This window comes from Oncorhynchus mykiss, unplaced genomic scaffold, assembly GCF_013265735.2.
Source record: "Oncorhynchus mykiss isolate Arlee unplaced genomic scaffold, USDA_OmykA_1.1 un_scaffold_313, whole genome shotgun sequence".
Classification (NCBI taxonomy): Eukaryota; Metazoa; Chordata; class Actinopteri; order Salmoniformes; family Salmonidae; genus Oncorhynchus; species Oncorhynchus mykiss.
Window position 1 is genome coordinate 63,932 of NW_023493762.1, and position 23,605 is coordinate 87,536.

At 46.7% G+C, this 23,605-nt stretch overlaps 2 protein-coding genes across 6 annotated transcripts in view; one reads left to right on the top strand and one right to left on the bottom strand.

Moving 5' to 3' along the window:
* Nucleotides 1–149: 149 nt before the first annotated feature.
* On the bottom strand, nt 150–12,814 carry LOC118950553 (endonuclease III-like protein 1). Of its 2 annotated transcripts, XM_036973773.1 has the most exons (6): nt 12,312–12,814; nt 11,697–11,968; nt 5,069–5,239; nt 3,050–3,209; nt 1,486–1,591; nt 155–1,319 (listed from the first exon to the last, which is right to left on the bottom strand). In XM_036973773.1, the coding sequence occupies exons 1-6, from the start codon at nt 12,562–12,564 to the stop codon at nt 1,025–1,027; spliced, it is 1,257 nt and encodes a 418-aa protein (XP_036829668.1). In that variant the 5' UTR covers nt 12,565–12,814; the 3' UTR covers nt 155–1,024. The 2 variants fall into 2 exon arrangements, with proteins under 2 accessions (XP_036829669.1, XP_036829668.1); XM_036973774.1 differs by lacking the exon at nt 11,697–11,968 and having other exon boundaries at nt 150–1,319; nt 12,675–12,812.
* Nucleotides 12,815–12,829: 15 nt separating this feature from the next.
* tsc2 (TSC complex subunit 2) overlaps nt 12,830–23,605 on the top strand; it is a 78,122-nt gene continuing 67,346 nt past the window's right edge. For 3 of the 4 annotated variants that reach the window (XM_036973770.1, XM_036973771.1, XM_036973772.1), the window contains exons 1-12: nt 17,008–17,142; nt 17,242–17,328; nt 17,967–18,077; nt 18,287–18,434; nt 18,760–18,877; nt 20,013–20,061; nt 20,260–20,385; nt 20,974–21,047; nt 22,004–22,130; nt 22,214–22,357; nt 22,529–22,666; nt 23,411–23,514. In XM_036973770.1, coding sequence (XP_036829665.1) covers nt 17,008–17,142; nt 17,242–17,328; nt 17,967–18,077; nt 18,287–18,434; nt 18,760–18,877; nt 20,013–20,061; nt 20,260–20,385; nt 20,974–21,047; nt 22,004–22,130; nt 22,214–22,357; nt 22,529–22,666; nt 23,411–23,514 — 1,361 coding nt within the window. Of the gene's footprint in view, nt 13,011–16,945; nt 17,143–17,241; nt 17,329–17,966; nt 18,078–18,286; nt 18,435–18,759; nt 18,878–20,012; nt 20,062–20,259; nt 20,386–20,973; nt 21,048–22,003; nt 22,131–22,213; nt 22,358–22,528; nt 22,667–23,410; nt 23,515–23,605 lie in introns of those variants that run through there. The other variant, XM_036973769.1, reaches the window with a different exon arrangement.

A 23,605-nucleotide genomic window follows, 5' to 3' on the forward strand; every position in this document is an offset into this window, starting at 1 on the left:
GTGAACACAAATATATCACCATGTGAATTGTTCCCATGTTTCATGAGATGAAATGAAAGATCCCATTAATGTCCCATACGCACAAAGAAAGCTCTCATTGTGCACAAATTTGAGCATTTTGACTTTTCCAAGGTTATCCATCCACTTGACAGATGACACGTGCTCACCTTGTGCTGAGGACAATGAGGCCGCACTGAAATGTGCATTTGTCGCAATGCCACAGCTGTCAAATTGAGGGCGCGTGCAATTGGCATGCTGACTGCAGAAATGTCTGCCAGAGCTGTTGCCAGATGATTGAGTCATTTCTCTAATGTTTCCCGCATCAAAAAGTCATTTGTAAAGAATTTGCCAGTACTTCCAACCGGCCTCACAACCAGGAATTGTAATCCTGCCAGCCCAGGAACTCCACATCCGGCTTCACCTGCAGCATCGTCTGAGACCAGCCACCTGGCAGCTGATGAAACAAGTATTTCTGGCTGTAGTAAAGCCTTTTTGTGGGGGGGGGGGGGACCTCATTCTGATTGTCTGGCTCAGTGGGTGGGCCTATACCCTCCCATGACTGCGCCCCTGCCCAGTCACATGTAATCAATAGATCAGGCCTAATTTATTTCAATTGACTGCGTTCCTTATGAACTGTAACTCTGAAGTTGTTGCATGTATATTAATGGATAATATCAACTCACTTAAGGGTGAAATGATATCAAGTGTATTCTACCCATAAACTCAGATTAGGACCCTGACAGTCAGTTGGATCCAGCAAGGCAGTGGTCACCAAACCACCTTGTCTCCAGGGGGAACTCAATCACTTGTGGCTGAGTAACAGGTGTTTTACACACATTGTTAATTCCAAATGGACCTCTGACCCCTACACATCAGTGGTATTGTAGGTAGGTTAGGGCGTTTGGCCAGTGATCGAATCCACGAGATGACAAGAATCTGTCGTTCTGCCCCTGAACAAGGCAGTTGACATTTCTGAAGGGATGCTACCCTCTTCTGTCGTATCATGTAGAGAAGGTTTTGGCTTTCAACTTTCTCTTTCTGGGTGGGAGAGGGTGGTAGCCAGAGGTTCCTCTTTGACCGGTGTGGCTGAAGGGGGTGGTAACCCCAAACCAAGAGAACCAGGCTCCAGCTTGACCCTGGAAGTCTTGGGGGAGTGTGGTGAGCGAGGTGACCCAGCTTTAGGCCTCTTGGCTGGGGAGGCTTGGTGGGCGGAGGGGCAGCTGTGCTGGTTCAGACACACGGAGCAGAGAGGATTGACAGGTAGACACACCTGTTGACCAAACCCCACCAGCAACCAGTTGATCTCACTCCATAGATCCCTGTGTCGGGGAAGAGAGAGGAAGATCATCAATCGCCATCTTCATCAAAATCATGTCGGACAGAAATCACAAGGCAAAATGTTTCTCTTTCCTGCTGTAAGGGATCTGATTAGTCAGTGACTGGTTAACGAGTGACCTGATGGGGTAGAGGAAGTGGCGGTGTCACCTTGGTAACCAGTCTTCCAGGGCCTTGCGTGTCTCGTCTGGGTTCTTGGTCCCACCTCTCGTCCATCCCAGCCGGTTGGAGATACGGTGGACGTGTGTGTCCACGCCTACTCACACGCACAAACAATAGAACAACTATCCCATTATAAGACGCCCACAATATAATCCAATAGAACTACAACTCTGCACAACATCAGACCACATCACAACATGCAGACTAGAGTATGGGATTTGTAGTCCTACAGTTGAAGTCAGAAATTTACATACACTTAGATTGGAGTCATCAAAACTTGTTTTTCAACCACTCCACAAATTTCTTGTCAACTCACTATAGTTTTGGCAAGTTGGTTAGGACATCTACTTTGTGCATGACAAGTCATTTTTCCAACAATTGTTTACAGACCGATTATTTCACTTATAATTCACTGTATCACAATTCCAGTGGGTCAGAAGTTTACATACACTAACTTGACTATGCCTTGAAACAGCTTGGAAAATTCCAGAAAATGTCATGGCTTTAGAAGCTTCTGATAAATAATGTCAATTAGCCTGAGTCAATTGGAGGTGTACCTGTGGATGTATTTCAAGGCCTACCTTCAAACTCAGTGCCTCTTTGCTTGACATCATGGGGAAATCAAAAGAAATCAGCCAAGATCTCAGAAAAAAATTGTAGACCTCCACAAGTCTGGTTCATCCTTGGGAGCAATTCCCAGACACCTGAAGGTAACATGTTCATCTGTACAAACAATAGTACGCAAGTATAAACACCATCATCTGATGAAACAAAAATATAACTGTTTGGCCAAAATGACCATCGTTATGTTTTGAGGAAAAAGGGGGAGGCTTTCAAGCCGAAGAACACCATCCCAACCGTGAAGCACGGGGGTGGCATCATCATGTAGTGGGGGTGCTTTGCTGCAGGAGGGACAGGTGCACTTCACAAAATAGATGGCATCATGAGGATGGAAAATTATGTGGATATATTGAAGCAACATCTCAAGATATCAGTCAGGAAGTTAAAGCTTGGTCACAAATGGGTCTTCCAAATGGACACTGACCCCAAGCAAACAAAGTTGTGGCAAAATGGCTTAAGGACAACAAAGTCAAGGTACTGGAGTGGCCATCACAAAGCCCTGACCTTAATCCTATAGAAAATGTGAGGGCAGAACTGAAAAAGTGAGTGCGAGCAAGGAGGACTACAAACCTGACTCCGTTACACCAGCTCTGTCAGCAGGAATGGGCCAAAATTCACCCAACTTATTGTGGGAAGCTTGTGGAAGGCTACCTGAAATGTTTGACCCAAGTTAAACAATTTAAAGGCAATGCTACCAAATACTAATTGAGTGTATGTAAACTTCTGACCCACTGGGAATGTGATGAAAGAAATAAAACCTCTACTATTATTCTGACATTTCACATTCTTAAAATAAAGTGGTGATCTTAACTGACCTAAGACAGGAAATTTTTACTAGGATTAAATGTCAGAAATTGTGAAAAACTTTAAATGTATTTGGCTAAGGTGTATGTAAACTTCCGACTTCAAACTGTATATGAGCCATACCTACCTATGCCAGAGACCTGGTGCCAGGCGATGTCCATGGCCAGGTGAGCCATCTTGGGTCCTACTCCAGGTAGTCGTACCAGGCCCTCCACTGTGTTCGGAATGTCCCCTCTAAACTCCCTCTGGAGCATCACTGACGTCTGCTTCAGGTACTTCACCTTGGTCTGGAGGAGGGGGGGTAGGAGAGAAGACATATCAAGGTTTTATTCACAAGTATTCAAACAGATTCAACCACAAAAACTAGGAAGGTTTTCCAATGTCTCACAAAGTAGAGCAGATGAGTTGGTAGATGGGTAAAAATAAAAAGAAGATATTGAATATCTCTTTCAACATGGTGAAGTTATTAATTACACTTTGGATGGTGTCGATACACCCAGTCACTACAAAGATACAGGCGTTCATCCCAACTCAGTTGCCGGAGAGGAAGGAAACTGCTCAGGGATTTCACCATGAGACAAATGGTGACTAAGTTTAATGGCTGTGATAAAACACTGAGGATGGATCAACAACATTGTAGTTACTCCACAATACTAACATAAATGACCAAGAAGGAAGCCTGTACAGAATACAAATACTCCAGAACATACATCCTGTTTGCAACAAGTCACTCAAGTAATACTGCAAAAAAATGTGTCAAAGCAATACATTTTTTGTCCTGAATACAAAGTGTTGTATTAGATTTGCCTTAAAGGATAGTGGTGGCTGCATCATGTTATGGGTATGCTTTTAATTGTTAAGGAAAGGAGAGTTTTTCAGGATAAAATAAACAAAACGGAGCTAAGCACAGGCAAAATCCTGGAGGAAAACCTGCTTCAGTCTGCTTTCCACCAGACCCTGGCAGATTAATTCATCTTTCAGCAGGACAATAACCTAAAACACAGGGCCAAATCTACACTGGAGTTGCTTACCAAGAAGACAGTTAAATGTTCCTGAGTGGCCGAGTTACAGTTTTGACTTAAAAAAATAAAAATATATGGCAAAACCTAATGGTTGTCTAGCAATGAACAACAACCAATTTAATGGAGCTTGAAGAATTTTGAAAAGAATAATGGGCAAATGATGCACAATCTAGGTGTAGAGAGCTCTTAGAGATTTACCCAGAAAGACTGACAGATCAATCTTGGTGTAGAGAGCTCTTAGAGATGTACCCAGAAAGACTCACAGATCAATCTAGGTGTAGAGAGCTCTTAGAGATGTGCCCAGAAAGACTCACAGATCAATCTAGGTGTAGAGAGCTCTTAGAGATGTGCCCAGAAAGACTGACAGATCAATCAATCTTGGTGTAGAGAGCTCTTAGAGATGTACCCAGAAAGACTCACAGATCAATCTAGGTGTAGAGAGCTCTTAGAGATGTGCCCAGAAAGACTCACAGATCAATCTAGGTGTAGAGAGCTCTTAGAGATGTGCCCAGAAAGACTGACAGATCAATCTTGGTGTAGAGAGCTCTTAGAGATGTACCCAGAAAGACTCACAGATCAATCTAGCTGTAGAGAGCTCTTAGAAATGTACCCAGAAAGACTCATAGATCAATCTAGGTGTAGAGAGCTCTTAGAGATGTACCCAGAAAGACTCACAGATCAATCTAGGTGTAGAGAGCTCTTAGAGATGTACCCAGAAAGACTCACAGATCAATCTAGGTGTAGAGAGCTCTTAGAGATGTACCCAGAAAGACTCACAGATCAATCTAGGTGTAGAGAGCTCTTAGAGATGTACCCAGAAAGACTCACAGATCAATCTAGGTGTAGAGAGCTCTTAGAGATGTACCCAGAAAGACTCACAGCTGTAGTCGCTGTCACATGTATTGACTCAGGGGGTTGAATACGTATCTAATCAAGATATATTAGTGTTTTATTTCCATTCATTTTCTACAAATATTTATACTTTATCTGTGACAGAGTGTAGATCGTTGACCCATAACCCCCACAATTAAATCCATTTTAATCCCACTTTGTAACACAACAAAATGTGGAAAAAAGTCAAGGGGTGTGAATACTTTGTGAAGGCAGTGTACAGTGTGCGTTACCTTCCAGAAGCCGACAGGGTAGATGAGTTGTCCCAGTGTGTCATCGTCAGTGTTGACTATGTTGTCCACTGTACAGCCATGAGCCCTGAGTCTCTGCAGAGCCGCACTGGTCACCTGGTCCCTTGTCTGGCTTGACAACATCAGAGACACCAGCACCTGGTAACGTCGCACCTGGTGGAAGGGATGAGGAGGAGGGGAGAGAGTCTTTAATCTGGCTAGACAACTTTAGAGAGACCAGGACCTGGTAATGCCTCACTTGATGGGAAGGGGAAGAGGAGGGGAGAGAGTCTTTAATCTGGCTAGACAACTTTAGAGAGACCAGGACCTGGTAATGCCTCACTTGATGTGAAGGGGAGGAGGAGGGGAGAGAGTCTTTAATCTGGCTAGACAACTTTAGAGAGACCAGGACCTGGTAATGCCTCACTTGATGGGAAGGGGAAGAGGAGGGGAGAGAGTCTTTAATCTGGCTAGACAACTTTAGAGAGACCAGGACCTGGTAATGCCTCACTTGATGGGAAGGGGAAGAGGAGGGGAGAGAGTCTTTAATCTGGCTAGACAACTTTAGAGAGACCAGGACCTGGTAATGCCTCACTTGATGGGAAGGGGAAGAGGAGGGGAGAGAGTCTTTAATCTGGCTAGACAACTTTAGAGAGACCAGGACCTGGTAATGCCTCACTTGATGGGAAGGGGAAGAGGAGGGGAGAGAGTCTTTAATCTGGCTAGACAACTTTAGAGAGACCAGGACCTGGTAATGCCTCACTTGATGGGAAGGGGAAGAGGAGGGGAGAGAGTCTTTAATCTGGCTAGACAACTTTAGAGAGACCAGGACCTGGTAATGCCTCACTTGATGGGAAGGGGAAGAGGAGGGGAGAGAGTCTTTAATCTGGCTAGACAACTTTAGAGAGACCAGGACCTGGTAATGCCTCACTTGATGGGAAGGGGAGGAGGAGGGGAGAGAGTCTTTAATCTGGCTAGACAACTTTAGAGAGACCAGGACCTGGTAATGCCTCACTTGATGGGAAGGGGAGGAGGAGGGGAGAGAGTCTTTAATCTGGCTAGACAACTTTAGAGAGACCAGGACCTGGTAATGCCTCACTTGATGGGAAGGGGAGGAGGAGGGGAGAGAGTCTTTAATCTGGCTAGACAACTTTAGAGAGACCAGGACCTGGTAATGCCTCACTTGATGGGAAGGGGAGGAGGAGGGGAGAGAGTCTTTAATCTGGCTAGACAACTTTAGAGAGACCAGGACCTGGTAATGCCTCACTTGATGGGAAGGGGAGGAGGAGGGGAGAGAGTCTTTAATCTGGCTAGACAACTTTAGAGAGACCAGGACCTGGTAATGCCTCACTTGATGGGAAGGGGAGGAGGAGGGGAGAGAGTCTTTAATCTGGCTAGACAACTTTAGAGAGACCAGGACCTGGTAATGCCTCACTTGATGGGAAGGGGAGGAGGAGGGGAGAGAGTCTTTAATCTGGCTAGACAACTTTAGAGAGACCAGGACCTGGTAATGCCTCACTTGATGGGAAGGGGAAGAGGAGGGGAGAGAGTCTTTAATCTGGCTAGACAACTTTAGAGAGACCAGGACCTGGTAATGCCTCACTTGATGGGAAGGGGAAGAGGAGGGGAGAGAGTCTTTAATCTGGCTAGACAACTTTAGAGAGACCAGGACCTGGTAATGCCTCACTTGATGGGAAGGGGAAGAGGAGGGGAGAGAGTCTTTAATCTGGCTAGACAACTTTAGAGAGACCAGGACCTGGTAATGCCTCACTTGATGGGAAGGGGAAGAGGAGGGGAGAGAGTCTTTAATCTGGTATCTTTTAGATAGTAAACTACACTACAAACACATAAGTATATGGACACCACTTCAAATTAGTGGATTCGGCTATCTCACCACACCCATTGCTGACAGGTGTATAAAATCGAGCACACCACCATGCAATCTCCATAGACAAACATTGACAGTAGAATGGCCTTACTGAAGAGCTCTGGAATAGGATGCCACTTTTCCAACAAAGTCAGTTCAACAAATATCTGCCCTGTTAGAGATGCCCCGGTCAACTGTAAATGCTGTTATTGTGAAGTGGAAACGTCTAGGAGCAACAACAGCTCCGCCGCAAAGTGGTAGGCCACACAAGCTCACAGAACAGAACCTCAGAGTGCTGGAGTGCGTAGCATGTAAAAGTAGTCTGTCCTTGGTTGCAACACTCACTACCGAGTTCCAAACTGCCTCTGGACGCGTCAGCACAATAACTGTTCGTCAGGAGCTTCCTGAAATGGGTTTCCATGGCTAAGCATCACCATGTGCAATGCCAAGCGTCGGCTGGAGTGGTGTAAAGCTCTCCGCCATTGGACTCTGGAGCAGTGGAAACGCGTTCTCTGGAGTGATGAATCACACTTCACCATCTGGCAGTCCCGATGGACGAATCTGGGTTTGGCAGATGCCAGGAAAACGCTACCTGCCCCAATGCATAGTGCCAACTGTAAAGTTTGGTGGAGGAAGAATAACGGTCTGGGGCTGTTTTTAATGGATCGGGCCCCTTAGTTCCAGTGAAGGGAAATCTTAACTCTACAGCATACAATGACATTCTAGAGGATTCTGTGCTTCCAACTTTGTGGCAACAGTTTGGGGAATGCCCTTTCCTGTTTCAGTATGACAACGCCCCTGTGCACAAAGCGAGGCCCATACAGAGTGTGGAGCAATGTGGAAGAACTTGACTGGCATGCACATAGCCCTGACCTCAACCCCATCGAACACCTTTGGGATGAATTGGAACGCCGACTGCAAACCAGGCCTAATCGCCCAACATCAGTGCCCGACCTCACTAATGCTCTCTCTTGGCTGCAAGTCCCTGCAGCAATGTTCCAACATCTAGTGGAAAGCCTTCCCAGAAGAGTGGAGGCTGTTATAGCAGTAATGTTCCAACATCTAGTGGAAAACCTTCCCAGAAGAGTGGAGGCTGTTATAGCAGTAATGTTCCAACATCTAGTGGAAAGCCTTCCCAGAAGAGTGGAGGCTGTTATAGCAGTAAAAGAGGGGGACCAACTCAATATAAAATGCCCATGATTTTGGAATGAGATGTTCAATGAGCAGGTGTCCACATACTTTTGGTTGTGTAATGTATCTCCTTGCTAGTATGCCCCTTTTGCACTGTTTGTTACGTAAGCTCATAACAAATTGTGTCAGAATGGAGTGTTCAGTAGGCGTACACTGTTTCTAAAGAGGTCTCAGAATGAGGTTGACTCATCACTCCTGGTGGGAGAACAGGTGTGCATAACTAACATGTCACGTAACATCTAACTTGTATATCCTTGTCTGTCATGGTGGTAAAGCCTGATTGAACTGGCCTCATGAAAACAGCTTGGGATGTATTAATTAGTCGCACACTGTAAAAAAAAAAAAAACGGAAAGCGAAATCAAGTGTTTCTATTGGACAAATTCAACTAAGTCCTGCCTAGTTCTGTTTGCTTCTGTTTGGTTCCTAATGAATACACCCCAGCTAGCTAGCTAGGCCCATCTCCCATCTCCAACCCTTTTGCACTGTTTGTTACGTAAGCTCATAACAAATCATATCCAGTGACATAACTGCAGTTCCACATCCTCCTTTTATAGTGCTGCATGTATTTCACCTTTATCCTGGAACATAAATCAGATCTACAGCCTTCTGACCATGCTCTGGAGAACCCCTCCACCTCTAATGGGCATTCTACTGTTCTACCTGCAGGGTTCATCTAGTGGTGGAACCCTGCTACTACCTCTGTGTGTTCTACTGTTCTACCTGCAGGGTTCATCTAGTTCTACTGGTGGAACCCTGCTACTACCTCAGTGTGTTCTACTGTTCTACCTGCAGGGTTCATCTAGTGGTGGAACCCTGCTACTACCTCAGTGTGTTCTACTGTTCTACCTGCAGGGTTCATCTAGTTCTACTGGTGGAACCCTGCTACTACCTCTGTGTGTTCTACTGTTCTACCTGCAGGGTTCATCTAGTTCTACTGGTGGAACCCCACAGTGTGTTCTACTGTTCTACCTGCAGGGTTCATCTAGTGGTGGAACCCTGCTACTACCTCTGTGTGTTCTACTGGTGGAACCCTGCTACTACCTCAGTGTGTTCTACTGTTCTACCTGCAGGGTTCATCTAGTGGTGGAACCCTGCTACTACCTCTGTGTGTTCTACCTGCAGGGTTCATCTAGTTCTACTGGTGGAACCCTGCTACTACCTCTGTGTGTTCTACTGTTCTACCTGCAGGGTTCATCTAGTTCTACTGGTGGAACCCTGCTACTACCTCAGTGTGTTCTACTGTTCTACCTGCAGGGTTCATCTAGTGGTGGAACCCTGCTACTACCTCTGTGTGTTCTACTGTTCTACCTGCAGGGTTCATCTAGTTCTACTGGTGGAACCCTGCTACTACCTCTGTGTAATCTACGGTTCTACCTGCATGGAACCCTGCTACCACCTCTGTGTATTCTACTGTTCTACCTGCAGGGTTCATCTAGTTCTACTGGTGGAACCCTGCTACTACCTGTGTGTGTTCAAACGTCCTACAGGAAACAGTCACCACCAGCCGTGGAAAAGGAGTTTGTGTGATTGGCACAGACGACATACTGTATGTGTCAGCAATGAGCCCTTTGTGTGTTACATATTGTCATGACCAGTGTTACATTGTGGCATTACCAGTACTACATAATGTGACATAGACCCAAATAGATCATGACCTGTGCTACATAGTCCTTCATAGGCCTACATAGATCCTAACCAGTACTACATAATCCTACATAGATCCTGGCCAGTACTACATAATCCTTCATAGATCCTGGCCAGTACTACATAATCCTACATAGATCCTGGCCAGTACTACATAATCCTACATAGATCCTGACCAGTACTACATAATCCTTCATAGATCCTGGCCAGTACTACATAATCCTTCATAGATCCTGACCAGTACTACATAATCCTTCATAGATCCTGACCAGTACTACATAATCCTTCATAGATCCTGGCCAGTACTAAATAATCCTTCATAGATCCTGGCCAGTACTACATAATCCTACATAGATCCTGGCCAGTACTACATAATCCTACATAGATCCTGGCCAGTACTACATAATCCTACATAGATCCTGACCAGTTCTACATAGACCAGTATCAGTGCTAAACCCAGTGGTCTTTGACAGACAGTGAAACATCTCGTGAGCATATTTTACCCCGGTTGACCATTTTCAGGGGTATTTTTTGTTGTTGGGGGGGTGGAGAGCGGAGCTCCCTCAACCTCCTACATTACTTTAGGGGTGAAATATAGGTTCAAAATGCACAAAGCCCTGGTGTAGCCTATTTCTGACACTGCTTTACAGTGGTTGGTGTAGATCAGGTCTCCGCCCCCCAGGTGTAGATCAGGTCTCCGCCCCACAGGTGTAGATCAGGCCTCCGTCCCACAGGTGTAGATCAGGCCTCCGCCCCACAGGTGTAGATCAGGCCTCCGCCCCACAGGTGTAGATCAGGCCTCCGCCCCACAGGTGTAGATCAGGCCTCCGCCCCACAGGTGTAGATCAGGCCTCCGCCCCACAGGTGTAGATCAGGCCTCCGCCCCACAGGTGTAGATCAGGCCTCCGCCCCACAGGTGTAGATCAGGCCTCCGCCCCACAGGTGTAGATCAGGTCTCCGCCCCCCAGGTGTAGATCAGGTCTCCGCCCCCCAGGTGTAGATCAGGTCTCCGCCCCCCAGGTGTAGATCAGGTCTCCGCCCCCCAGGTGTAGATCAGGTCTCCGCCCCCCAGGTGTAGATCAGGTCTCCGCCCCCCAGGTGTAGATCAGGTCTCCGCCCCCCAGGTGTAGATCAGGTCTCCGCCCCCCAGGTGTAGATCAGGTCTCCGCCCCCCAGGTGTAGATCAGGTCTCCGCCCCCCAAGTGTAGATCAGGTCTCCGCCCCCCAGGTGTAGATCAGGTCTCCGCCCCCCAGGTGTAGATCAGGTCTCCGCCCCCCAGGTATAGATCAGGTCTCCACCCCCCAGGTATAGATCAGGTCTCCGCCCCAGGTGTAGATCAGGTCTCCACCCCAGGTGAATGCCAGGTCAGAGACGACGGACAGGTAACCGTTGAGCTCCCTCTGCCCGGCAGGGTGGACTGAATTCACAACCTCTGTGAAGCAGGAGAAGGCTAGGGCGAACTCAGGGAAGGTGAGGGCGAACTCGGGGAAGGTGAGAACGAACTCGGGGAAGGCGAGGACGAACTCGGGGAAGGCGAGGGCGAACTCGGGGAAGGCGAGGGCGAACTCGGGGAAGGTGAGGGCGCGGGAGAGGGAGGAGCCGAGGCAGGAAGTGGTCTCTTGGTAGGTCAACAGGAGGTTCATACCCGGGGAAGAATGTGTGGACGGCACGAAGCAGGGGGTAGCAGGGGCTGGTCCACCTCTGACCCGGAGAGGATGAGGGAGCGGACAGAGGTGGAGGGGAGACAGTGGCCAGGGTGTAGGTGGGGAGGTAAGAGGGGGAGAGAGGAAGGAAGGTGGGGAGGTAAGAGGGGGAGAGAGGAGGGGAGAGGAAGGAAGGTGGGGAGGTAAGAGGGGGAGAGAGGAGAGGATGTACGGTAGTGGGGGGTGTACGACAGAGAGACAGAAACCAGTGGGGTCTCACCCACCTCATCAGGGGCGTGTGTGTCGTAGCATTTCTCCGCCCCCATGAGGTCAACAGGCGCGTCCCTGGCGCTCCTCATCTGACGCACATGACCCAGCTGCTTGCTCCAATCAGGAGGCTCCCAGTGTTTAGGCTCCTCCTTCCCATCGTATTCCACCTTCACCTGGCCCCGCCTCCTACGCAGGATGGGTGCCAGTGGTAACAGGGACAGGGCTTTGTCTGGCTCAGCTTGTGATTGGCCAATGGATGAGCGACGGAACCTAGAGGAGCCAATATCTGCAAGGTAAAGTAGGGGCGGGGGACAGAAGTTGAGTGATGAGGTGTGCTGAACATTCTGAGGCATACAGAAATGATGTCACATTCTTCATGTACAGAACAACTGAACATACAGGAAGTAGTAGACGTCATCGTCACCTGTGTCAAATATATTAGGGGTGTATTCAGACTGTGTGCATATAGCCAGGCCATAGGCTCTCTTTCTCTGAAGACTGTCGTCATCTCTTAGTTGTTGTTTTAGGCTACAGCTTGTCCCATCTGAAAGTCCCTCAATGATGCAGCAAGATATTGCTTCAGTTTGTAAATGTCAGAAGGGCAATGTTGTGATAAAACGGATTCATACCTGAAGCGTCTCGTCCCAAACTCTGATTTGATACGCTCGAAACTTCTTCCTCCTGTTTCACGTGCGCCCTCAACACTCTCCCCTCCATCCTAGTTTTTAACGTTGTGGCTAAACCGGCACGGGGCACGGTCTTGTTACCGCTCCGAGTGATGACCGCGGTACTCTCAACGAAATAAGGCGAGGTTATTTTGAAACAGTGTAAAGCATAGGAGACAGTTGTGCTGCAAGTGGGACGGACCGTGGCTAACAACATTAGCTTGTTATCTATTTTAGTGATAATCTGGTTAGCTAGCTAAAACACATGTATGCAAGTTTTGGTAACATTTTCCAAGTACTATTGATAGATATTGAAACGTGACCTACTAGGGTTGTTGATTTCATTTTCAAACGACAGGCACGTTAAGACAAACTAGAACATTAAACACATGTTACATTTTTAACTCGACACCTCTTGCTTCGTCGAGCAATGTTTTTAGTAGGAACTACATTTCCCATCAGCTCCCGCGACAAACGTGTTTTTATAGGAAGTGCCCGACAGTCCATCCGGTTGTCGAGTGGGGGGACTGATCTGACTTGGGGAAAGCTTTTGAAATATTGGGATAAACAAATTCTAAATGCATGAATTTGTCTTGCTCGGTATTTTGTCCACCTGCCAGCCTCACGTGAATGACGCCAGAAACGCATCTAGATCGATAGAAGGTATGAACTTCCGTTGTTTTTAAAGCCCTAGGTCTGGAACGAAAACAAGCAGATAGCTAGTCAACAATATGTATTTATTAGTGCTTGTTTGTGTCGCTCTTTCTCTCTCCCTGTCCGCTATTTTGTCAGCTGTTCCGGACGGATGTTGAACATACACGAATGGGCACCTGAATGGGTACTGTTGTTACCTCTAAAACTGAACTAGATAATATTAGTTAGCTGTCGTTGTTCACTCGGTTCTCTCTCTGCTTGACAGGGAGAATTATTTCAACATTCTCCTGGCTTGTTTCGTGGTACTCTCTCTCTCTCTCTCTCTCTCCCCAGCTAGAACTCAATAGCTGATTGTTGCTGATCCCGAGGTTGTAGGTACTACTGACTAGCTACTGAAGTATAGCCTAATTGCGTCCCAAATGGCACTATATTCTATATGTAGTGATTGTGCCATTTGGGGCGTATTCTATATTAGCACGGACACACAAACTACCACTTTCCCGTGACCATAACAGAGTCATCCTAGCTGCTTTCTGTACAAGCGGTTATTATTCGCTTTATGTAACAACAACGTTATGAATATCATATCAAAGGCCCTTTAGAATGTGCAGAGGAATGGGATGGTTCTAGGGCAATTGTTTGCTATCTCATGTGCTCCTAACCCCTAGCACCTAACCCCTAGCCCCTAACCCCTAGCTCGCTTTGCAAGATGCATGTGGTGTGAGTCTGGACGTGCACTAATTTATGGAGAACCACAGGTGCAAAGGACAAAAACGATGTCGAGAAGGGGTGTGATGTCGGGGCATGTCTCTGTCTGTCATTTATCTGTTTGACAGAAACTAACAGCAGTCACGTAATGCAAAAAGTTGGGCCAGGGCTCTCTCAATTGATCTTTCCTTGATTCCTTGTACTCAAAACACATTTTGAGTGAATTTTATTTCTGGTATAAAAATAAATAAAAAACATTGAAGGTCTGAGGAGAAGCAACCTTGTGGTTAAAAGGAGGCGAGTGGGTAGGATTTGAGGAAACTTAATCAATAAACTGAACATTGATAACCAACTGTTTTCCGAGACACTAAGACAACTCCATGGCTTTTCTAAATGATACAAAGTTCCCATAGAGGAGTGGAATAATGGACCACCCAATACTATTAATGTTCTCTCCCTACCACCCAATACTATTAATGTTCTCTCCCTACCACCCAATACTATTAATGTTCTCTCTCTACCACCCAATACTATTCATGTTCTCTCTCTCTACCACCCAATACTGTTCATGTTCTCTCTCTCTACCACCCAATACTATTCATGTTCTCTCCCTACCACCCAATACTATTAATGTTCTCTCCCTACCACCCAATACTATTAATGTTCTCTCCCTACCACCCAATACTATTAATGTTCTCTCCCTACCACCCAATACTATTCATGTTCACTCCCTACGACCCAATACTATTCATGTTCTCTCTCTACCACCCAATACTATTAATGTTCTCTCTCTACCACCCAATACTATTCATGTTCACTCCCTACGACCCAATACTATTCATGTTCTCTCCCTACCACCCAATACTATTAATGTTCTCTCCCTACCACCCAATACTATTAATGTTCTCTCCCTACCACCCAATACTATTAATGTTCTCTCCCTACCACCCAATACTATTCATGTTCACTCCCTACGACCCAATACTATTAATGTTCTCTCTCTACCACCCAATACTATTCATGTTCACTCCCTACGACCCAATACTATTCATGTTCTCTCTCTACCACCCAATACTATTAATGTTCTCTCCCTACCACCCAATACTATTAATGTTATCTCCCTACCACCAATACTATTCATGTTCTCTCCCTACCACCCAATACTATTAATGTTCTCTCTCTACCAGCCAGTACTATTCATGTTCTCTCTCTACCAGCCAGTACTATTAATGTTCTCTCTCTACCAGCCAGTACTATTCATGTTCTCTCTCTACCAGCCAGTACTATTCATGTTCTCTCTCTCTCTACCACCCAATACTATTCATGTTCTCTCTCTCTCTACCACCCAATACTATTCATGTTCTCTCTCTCCCACCCAATACTTTTCATGCTCTCTCTCTACCACCCAATACTATTCATGTTCTCTCTCTCTACCACCCAATACTATTCATGTTCTCTCTCTCTCTACCACCCAATACTATTCATGTTCTCTCTCTCCCACCCAATACTATTCATGTTCTCTCTCTCCCACCCAATACTTTTCATGCTCTCTCTCTACCACCCAATACTATTCATGTTCTCTCTCTCTACCACCCAATACTATTCATGTTCTCTCTCTCCCACCCAATACTATTCATGTTCTCTCTCTCCCACCCAATACTATTCATGTTCTCTCTCTCCCACCCAATACTATTCATGTTCTCTCTCTCCCACCCAATACTATTCATGTTCTCTCTCTCTCTACCACCCAATACTATTCATGTTCTCTCTCTCCCACCCAATACTATTCATGTTCTCTCTCTCTCTACCACCCAATACTATTCATGTTCTCTCTCTCCCACCCAATACTATTCATGTTCTCTCTCTCTACCACCCAATACTATTCATGTTCTCTCTCTCCCACCCAATACTTTTCATGCTCTCTCTCTACCACCCAATACTATTCATGTTCTCTCTCCCTACCACCCAATACTATTAATGTTCTCTCTCTACCAGCCAGTACTATTCATGTTCTCTCTCTACCAGCCAGTACTATTAATGTTCTCTCTCTACCAGCCAGTACTATTCATGTTCTCTCTCTACCAGCCAGTACTATTCATGTTCTCTCTCTACCACCCAGTACTATTCATGTTCTCTCTCTCTCTACCACCCAATACTATTCATGTTCTCTCTCTCCCACCCAATACTTTTCATGCTCTCTCTCTACCACCCAATACTATTCATGTTCTCTCTCTACCACCCAATACTATTCATGTTCTCTCCCTACCACCCAATACTATTAATGTTCTCTCTCTCTCTACCACCCAATACTATTCATGTTCTCTCTCTACCACCCAGTACTATTCATGTTCTCTCTCTCTCTACCACCCAATACTATTCATGCTCTCTCTCTACCACCCAATACTATTCATGTTCTCTCTCTACCACCCAATACTATTCATGTTCTCTCTCTACCACCCAATACTATTCATGTTATCTCTCTACCACCCAATACTATTCATGTTATCTCCCTACCACCCAGTACTATTCATGTTCTCTCTCTCTCTACCACCCAATACTATTAATGTTCTCTCTCTCTCTACCACCCAATACTATTCATGTTCTCTCTCTCTCTACCACCCAATACTATTCATGTTCTCTCTCTACCACCCAATACTATTCATGTTATCTCTCTACCACCCAATACTATTAATGTTCTCTCTCTCTCTACCACCCAATACTATTAATGTTCTCTCTCTACCACCCAATACTATTCATGTTCTCTCCCACCCACCCAATACTATTAATGTTCTCTCTCTCTCTACCACCCAATACTATTAATGTTCTCTCTCTCTCTACCACCCAATACTATTCATGTTCTCTCTCTCTCTACCACCCAATACTATTCATGTTCTCTCTCTACCACCCAATACTATTCATGTTATCTCTCTACCACCCAATACTATTCATGTTCTCTCTCTACCACCCAATACTATTCATGTTCTCTCTCTACCACCCAATACTATTCATGTTCTCTCTCTACCACCCAATACTATTCATGTTATCTCTCTACCACCCAATACTATTCATGTTCTCTCGCTCTCTCTCTCTACCACCAAATACTATTCATGTTCTCTCTCTCCCACCCAATACTATTCATGTTCTCTCTCTCTCTACCACCAAATACTATTCACGTTCTCTCTCTCTCTGACCCTGCTGGTTCTACTAACCTGTGTTCCTCCCTCTGTTTCCCCCAGAGCCCCAGTAGAGTGTAAGCTGCCCGGTCCCTCCCCACAGAACCCCTCCTGGACCCCCAGCCATGAACAAGCAGCCCAGTAAAGAGAGTCTGAAGGACAAGGTAAAGGGGATATTTGGTTTGGGATCCCCTCGACCCCCCAGCAAGCAGACAGAGAGCAAGCCCTCAGAGTTCATCATCACACTGGATATACTCAAGGTATGTGAGAGTGTGACGCGACTGCACACACACACACACGCACGCACGCACACACAATCAATTTTCTGTCTCTGACCATCTTGCTGTCTTTCTCTTCAGGAGCTGCACCCTGACTGTGGCCTTAGCAACAGAATCCGGGTTGCTAACCATGTCTCCGACCTGGCCAAGGCCAAGAAGTTTGAGGAGGTGAGAGAGCACACCGTGTGTGTGTGTGTGTGTGTAGACGGGTTAGCTAACAACGTCACAAAAAAGATGCACACACTTCAGTGTGTCAGAAGTCAGTGTGTTGTGATTCTACATGGCCACACAGCGATAAGAAGCTGTCGTGTGGGGAATCGCCGGGGGCTCCTTTTCAGCTCGTTTCTTAAAATCTGGTTCTTGATACCATGTCTTGTTTTGACTGAGGTCACGTCTATGCTAATACTGTATGGTTAAAATCTGGTTCTTGATACCATGTCTTGTTTTGACTGAGGTCACGTCTATGCTAATACTGTATGGTTAAAATCTGCTAGCTAGCTAACCAACAACTGTAATGATGTATTTAAGAGACCAGTGTTCACTGTGCAAATGTATTTATGTTTCCAATAAACATTTGGAGATGAAATGTTTAGTTTCCGTGTTGCCAACAATCGAAGCCTGTCTGTTTTTCAGCACGCGTCGCTATTGTTGCTAAACAACCAACTGTCTATTAATCTGGTGTGTGTATTAATGTGTGTGTGTGTGTGTTGCCTCCTTCTCTGTGTGTGTGTGTTGCCTCCTTCTCTGTGTGTGTGTGTTGTGTGTATTAATGTGTGTGTGTGTGTATTAATGTGTGTGTTTTACAGCATGCAGTGGAAGCCGTATGGAAGGCGGTGGAGGACATGCTGACTCCAGAACAGCCACCTGAAGCTAGACATGCTGTCCTGCTGCTCCTCAGAGCTGTCATACAGGGACAGGTACACACACACACACACACACACACACACACACACACACACACACACACACACACACACACACACACACACACACACAGATACACACACACACACACTATCTAGGAGGCACCACAGAGAACAAGAAAGTATGTTGATTTCCTGTGTGTGTTGCCTCTCTCTCTGTGTGTGTGTGTGTGTGTGTGTGTGTGTGTGTGTGTGTCTACCAGGGTGAGCGTCTGGGTCCTCTGCGGGCCTTCTTCTTCAAGGTGATCAGAGACTACCAGCCGTCCAATGAGGACCTGTCTGACAGGCTGGAGGTGTTCAAGGCCCTGACGGAGAACGGGAAGGACATCACGTACCTGGAGGAGGACATAGGTGAGACAACATCAACCCTTTTTACACTGTGACCTGTGATGTAGATGATTCCACCCCACAGTCTTTTGACAGTCGTTACACTACCATGTTACCATGTTACGGAGTCTGTCCACGAGATATTCACTGGTCCAATGAACAGCCCAACTGGGACCCTTGAGAAAGATATTGACTGATTGGTCACAATATTTTTTGACTGACTGGTCACGATATTTTTTGACTGATTTGGTCACGATATTTTTTGACTGATTTGGTCACGATATTTTTGACTGATTTGCTCGTGATATGTTTGACTGACTGGTTGATTTAATTTATTGATCACCTGCAGCTGGGTTTGTCCTGCTGTGGATGGACATTGGTCTGACCGCGGACTTCCTCCACGTCCTGGTCAACCTGGTCAAGTTCAACAGCTGCTACCTCGACCAGAACGTATCCGTCATGGTCCAGTAAGAACACACACAGTCTTGTACAACTAACCTTGTGGGGACACACAATTCAGTCCCATTCAAAATACTATTTTCCCTAACCTGTACCCTAACCTGTACCCTAACCTGTACCCTAACCTGTACCCTAACCTGTACCCTAACCTGTACCCTAACCTGTACCCTAACCTGTACCCTAACCTGTACCCTAACCTGTTCCCTAACCTTAATCCCTAACCTTAATCCCTAACCTTAATCCCTAACCTTAACCCCTAACCTTAACCCCTAACCTTAACCCCTAACCTTAACCCCTAACCTTAATCCCTAACCTTAATCCCTAACCTTAATCCCTAACCTTAATCCCTAACCTTAATCCCTAACCTTAATCCCTAACCTTAATCCCTAACCTTAACCCCTAACCTTAACCCCTAACCTTAACCCCTAACCTTAACCCCTAACCTTAACCCCTAACCTTAACCCCTAACCTTACCCCTAACCTTAATCCCTAACCTTAATCCCTAACCTTAATCCCTAACCTTAATCCCTAACCTTACCCCCTAACCTTAATCCCTAACCTTAATCCCTAACCTTAATCCCTAACCTTAATCCCTAACCTTAATCCCTAACCTTAATCCCTAACCTTAATCCCTAACCTTAATCCCTAACCTTAATCCCTAACCTTAATCCCTAACCTTAATCCCTAACCTTAATCCCTAACCTTAACCCCTAACCTTAACCCCTAACCTTAATCCCTAACCTTAATCCCTAACCTTAATCCCTAACCTTAATCCCTAACCTTAATCCCTAACCTTAACCCCTAACCTTAACCCCTAACCTTAATCCCTAACCTTAACCCCTAACCTTAACCCCTAACCTTAACCCCTAACCTTAACCCCTAACCTTAACCCCTAACCTTAACCCCTAACCTTAACCCCTAACCTTAACCCCTAACCTTAACCCCTAACCTTAACTCAAAACCCTAGCTCCTAACCCTCAACCTAACTCTAATTCTACCCTAAACCCTAAACCCCACTAGAAATGGCATGTACCCAGTTTGTCAAATTTTTGTTAGTATAATATTTTTGTGGGGTCTTATGACATACACATACACACACACACACGCGTGCTAGGTCTCAGTGTGTGTGGTTTTGTCCAACAGGAAGATCTGTCTGCTGTGTAACCGGACAACAGCCTCGACAGACATTGAGGTAATATTTAATTTACTCTGATGTCGAGGTTTTACAACTGTTTTACAACAACTTTACAACTGGGCTTTTTATTCATGAGGTCATTAACGTGTGTGTGTGTGTGTGGTCTCGGTGTGTGTGTGTGTCGTCTCGGTGTGTGTGTGTGTGTGTGTCGTCTCGGCGTGTGTGTGTCGTCTCGGCGTGTGTGTGTGTGTCCAGATGGCTCTACAGGTGCTGGATGCGGTGGTGTGTTATAACTGCCTCCCCTCTGACTCCCTCACCGTCTTCATCATCACTCTCTGTCGCACTGTCAACGTCAAGGAGTTCTGTGAGTCCTGCTGGAAGGTGAGGGAGTGTTGGTGAGGGAGTGTTGGTGAGGGAGTGTTGGTGAGGGAGAGTTGGGGGAGGGAGAGTTGGGGGAGGGAGAGTTGGGGGAGGGAGAGTTGGGGGAGGGAGAGTTGGGGGAGGGAGAGTTGGGGGAGGGAGTGTTGGGGGAGGGAGTGTTGGGGGAGGGAGTGATGGGGAGGGAGAGTTGGTGAGTGTGTGTCTGATGATCTACTTGTCATGTTAATTAATCTGACTAAACAATAATAATAATAGTAATGATTAATATTCTAACATCTAACTGTTAGAAATTATCAACAGATTATACACAATCTGGCAGGTGATAATACTGCTCCTCCTCTCTCATCTCTCCTCGCCTACGCTCTCATCTCCCCTCCTACTCTCCCCTCTCCCCTCTACTCTCCTACTCTCTCATCTCCCCTCTCCTACTCTCCTCCTCCCTCTACTCTCCTCCTCCCCTCTACTCTCCTCCTCCCCTTTCCCCCCTCTCCTCTCCTACTCTCCCCTCTCCCCTCTCCTCCATCCCTCTCCCCTCTCCTCCTCCCCCTTCTCCCCTCTCCTCCCCTCCCCTCTCCTCCATCTCTCCAGTTGATGAGGAAGGTGTTGGGGACTCATCTGGGCCATAGTGCCATATACACCATGTGCCGTATCATGGAGGAGAGGTAACAACCCTGTGTGTGTGTGTGTGCGCCTGCGTGTGTCTAACCTCTCCTCTCTGTGTGTCTAACTTCTCCTCTCTGTGTGTGTGTCTAAACTGTCCTCTCTGTGTGTGTGTGTCTAACCTGTCCTCTCTGTATGTGTGTGTGTGTGCCTGCGTGTGTCTAACCTGTCCTCTCTGTGTGTTTAACCTGTCCTCTCTGTGTGTTTAACCTGTCCTCTCTGTGTGTTTAACCTGTCCTCTCTGTGTGTCTAACCTCTCCTCTCTGTGTTTAACCTCTCCTCTCTGTGTTTAACCTGTCCTCTCTGTGTCTAACCTGTCCTCTGTGTGTGTGTGTGTGTGTGTGTGTCTAACCTGTCCTCCCTCTGTGTGTGTCTAACCTGTCCTCCCTCTGTGTGTGTCTAACCTGTCCTCCCTCTGTGTGTGTCTAACCTGTCCTCTCTCTGTGTGTGTCTAACCTGTCCTCTCTCTGTGTGTGTCTAACCTGTCCTCTCTCTGTGTGTGTCTAACCTGTCCTCTCTGTGTGTGTGTGTGTGTGTCTAACCTGTCCTCTCTGTGTGTGTGTGTGTGTGTCTAACCTGTCCTCTCTCTGTGTGTGTGTGTGTCTAACCTGTCCTCTCTCTGTGTGTGTGTGTGTGTGTGTGTGTGTCTAACCTGTCCTCTCTGTGTGTGTGTGTGTCTAACCTGTCCTCTCTCTGTGTGTGTGTGTGTGTGTCTAACCTGTCCTCTCTCTGTGTGTGTGTCTAACCTGTCCTCTCTCTGTGTGTGTGTGTGTGTGTCTAACCTGTCCTCTCTCTGTGTGTGTGTGTCTAACCTGTCCTCTGTGTGTGTGTGTGTGTGTGTCTAACCTGTCCTCTCTCTGTGTGTGTGTCTAACCTGTCCTCTCTCTGTGTGTGTGTGTGTGTCTAACCTGTCCTCTCTCTGTGTGTGTGTCTAACCTGTCCTTTCTCTCTCTGTCAGGGCGTATATGGAGGATTCTCCATTGCTGAGAGGAGCAGTGTTCTTCGTAGGGATGGCTCTATGGGGGGCGCACCGTCTCCCAGCCTTAAAGAACACCCCTACCCTGGTCCTCCCATCATTCTATAAGGTAGGATCCAGAGAGCATTTTAAAGGTGCATTAGAGAAGTTTTTACTTTGACCTCTGACCAACCCCTGACCTTTAACCCCCAGGCGATGTGGTGTGCCAACGAGATGGTGTCGTATGAGATCGTTCTGTCCATCACCAGACTGATAAAGAAGTATGGCAAGGAACTCCAGGTGGTCACATGGGACATACTGCTGGGGATCATAGAGAGGTTACTACAGCAGATTCAGGTACACACACACACACACACATACACACAGACAAAGACATACACACACACACAGACAAAGACACACACACACACACACACAGAGACACAGATACAAAGACACACACACACACACACACACACACACATACATACAGACAGACCGAGAAAATGAATGTAGTTCTCTCTCTAGTCGATAGGCAGTGCAGAGCTGAAGTCCATAGTGTTTGAGTTGCTGACTACAGTGGAGGAGCTCTATGAGCAGAACGGCTTCCATGGATCATCTGACAAGTTCTTCAGTCTGGTGGAGAAGTGTGCTGACAAAAGACCTGTAAGTCTCTTCTCCTTTCCTCCTCTTCCTCCTCTTCTCCTTTCCTCCTCTCATCGGCCCTCCACTTCCCCCTCTTCTCCTTTCCTCCTCTTCTCCTTTCCTCCTCTTCCTCCTCTTCTCCTTTCCTCCTCTTCCTCCTCTTCCCCCACTTCTCCTTTCCTCCTCTTCTCCTTTCCTCCTCTTCCTCCTCTTCTCCTTTCCTCCTCTTCCTCCTCTTCTCCTTTCTTCCTCTTCTCCTTTCCTCCTCTTCTTCCTCCTCTTCTCCTTTCCTCCACTTCCATCTTCTCCTTTTCTCCTCTTCTCCTTTCCTCCTCTCATAGGTCCTCCACTTCCCCCTCTTCTCCTTTCCTCCTCTCATAGGCCCTCCACTTCCCCTTCTCCTTTCCTCCTCTCCCTCTCTTCTCCTTTCCTCCTCTCATAGGCCCTCCTCTCCCTCTCTTCTCCTTTCCTCCTCTCATAGGCCCTCCTCTCCCCCTCTTCTCCTTTCCTCCTCTCATCGGCCCTCCACTTCCCCCTCGTCTCCTTTCCTCCTCCTCCCCCTCTTCTCCTTTCCTCCTCTTCCTCCTCTTCTCCTTTCCCCCTGTCATCGGCCCTCCTCTTCCTCCTCTTCTCCTTTCTTCCTCTTATCAGCCCTTCTCTCTCTCTTTTTTCCCTGTGTCTGACAGTCTTTGTGTGATATCTGTTATTTGCCTTCACTTTGTCTTCCATTGTTCTTGTAAGGAGTTGTTGTTGTGATGTCATCAGGATGCGTCGGTGCTGACTCTGATATCGTACCGGGCCCAGTCCATCCAGCCAGCTAAAGACGGGTGGATCCAGAGCCTACACCGCCTTATGGAGAAGTTCTTCAGGTAACTGGATAGTGCTGTGTGGTCGCCACGGATACCAAAACAGGCAGTCGCCATGGAAACAAAAACCAAACTAAAAGTTGTTATAGGTGCC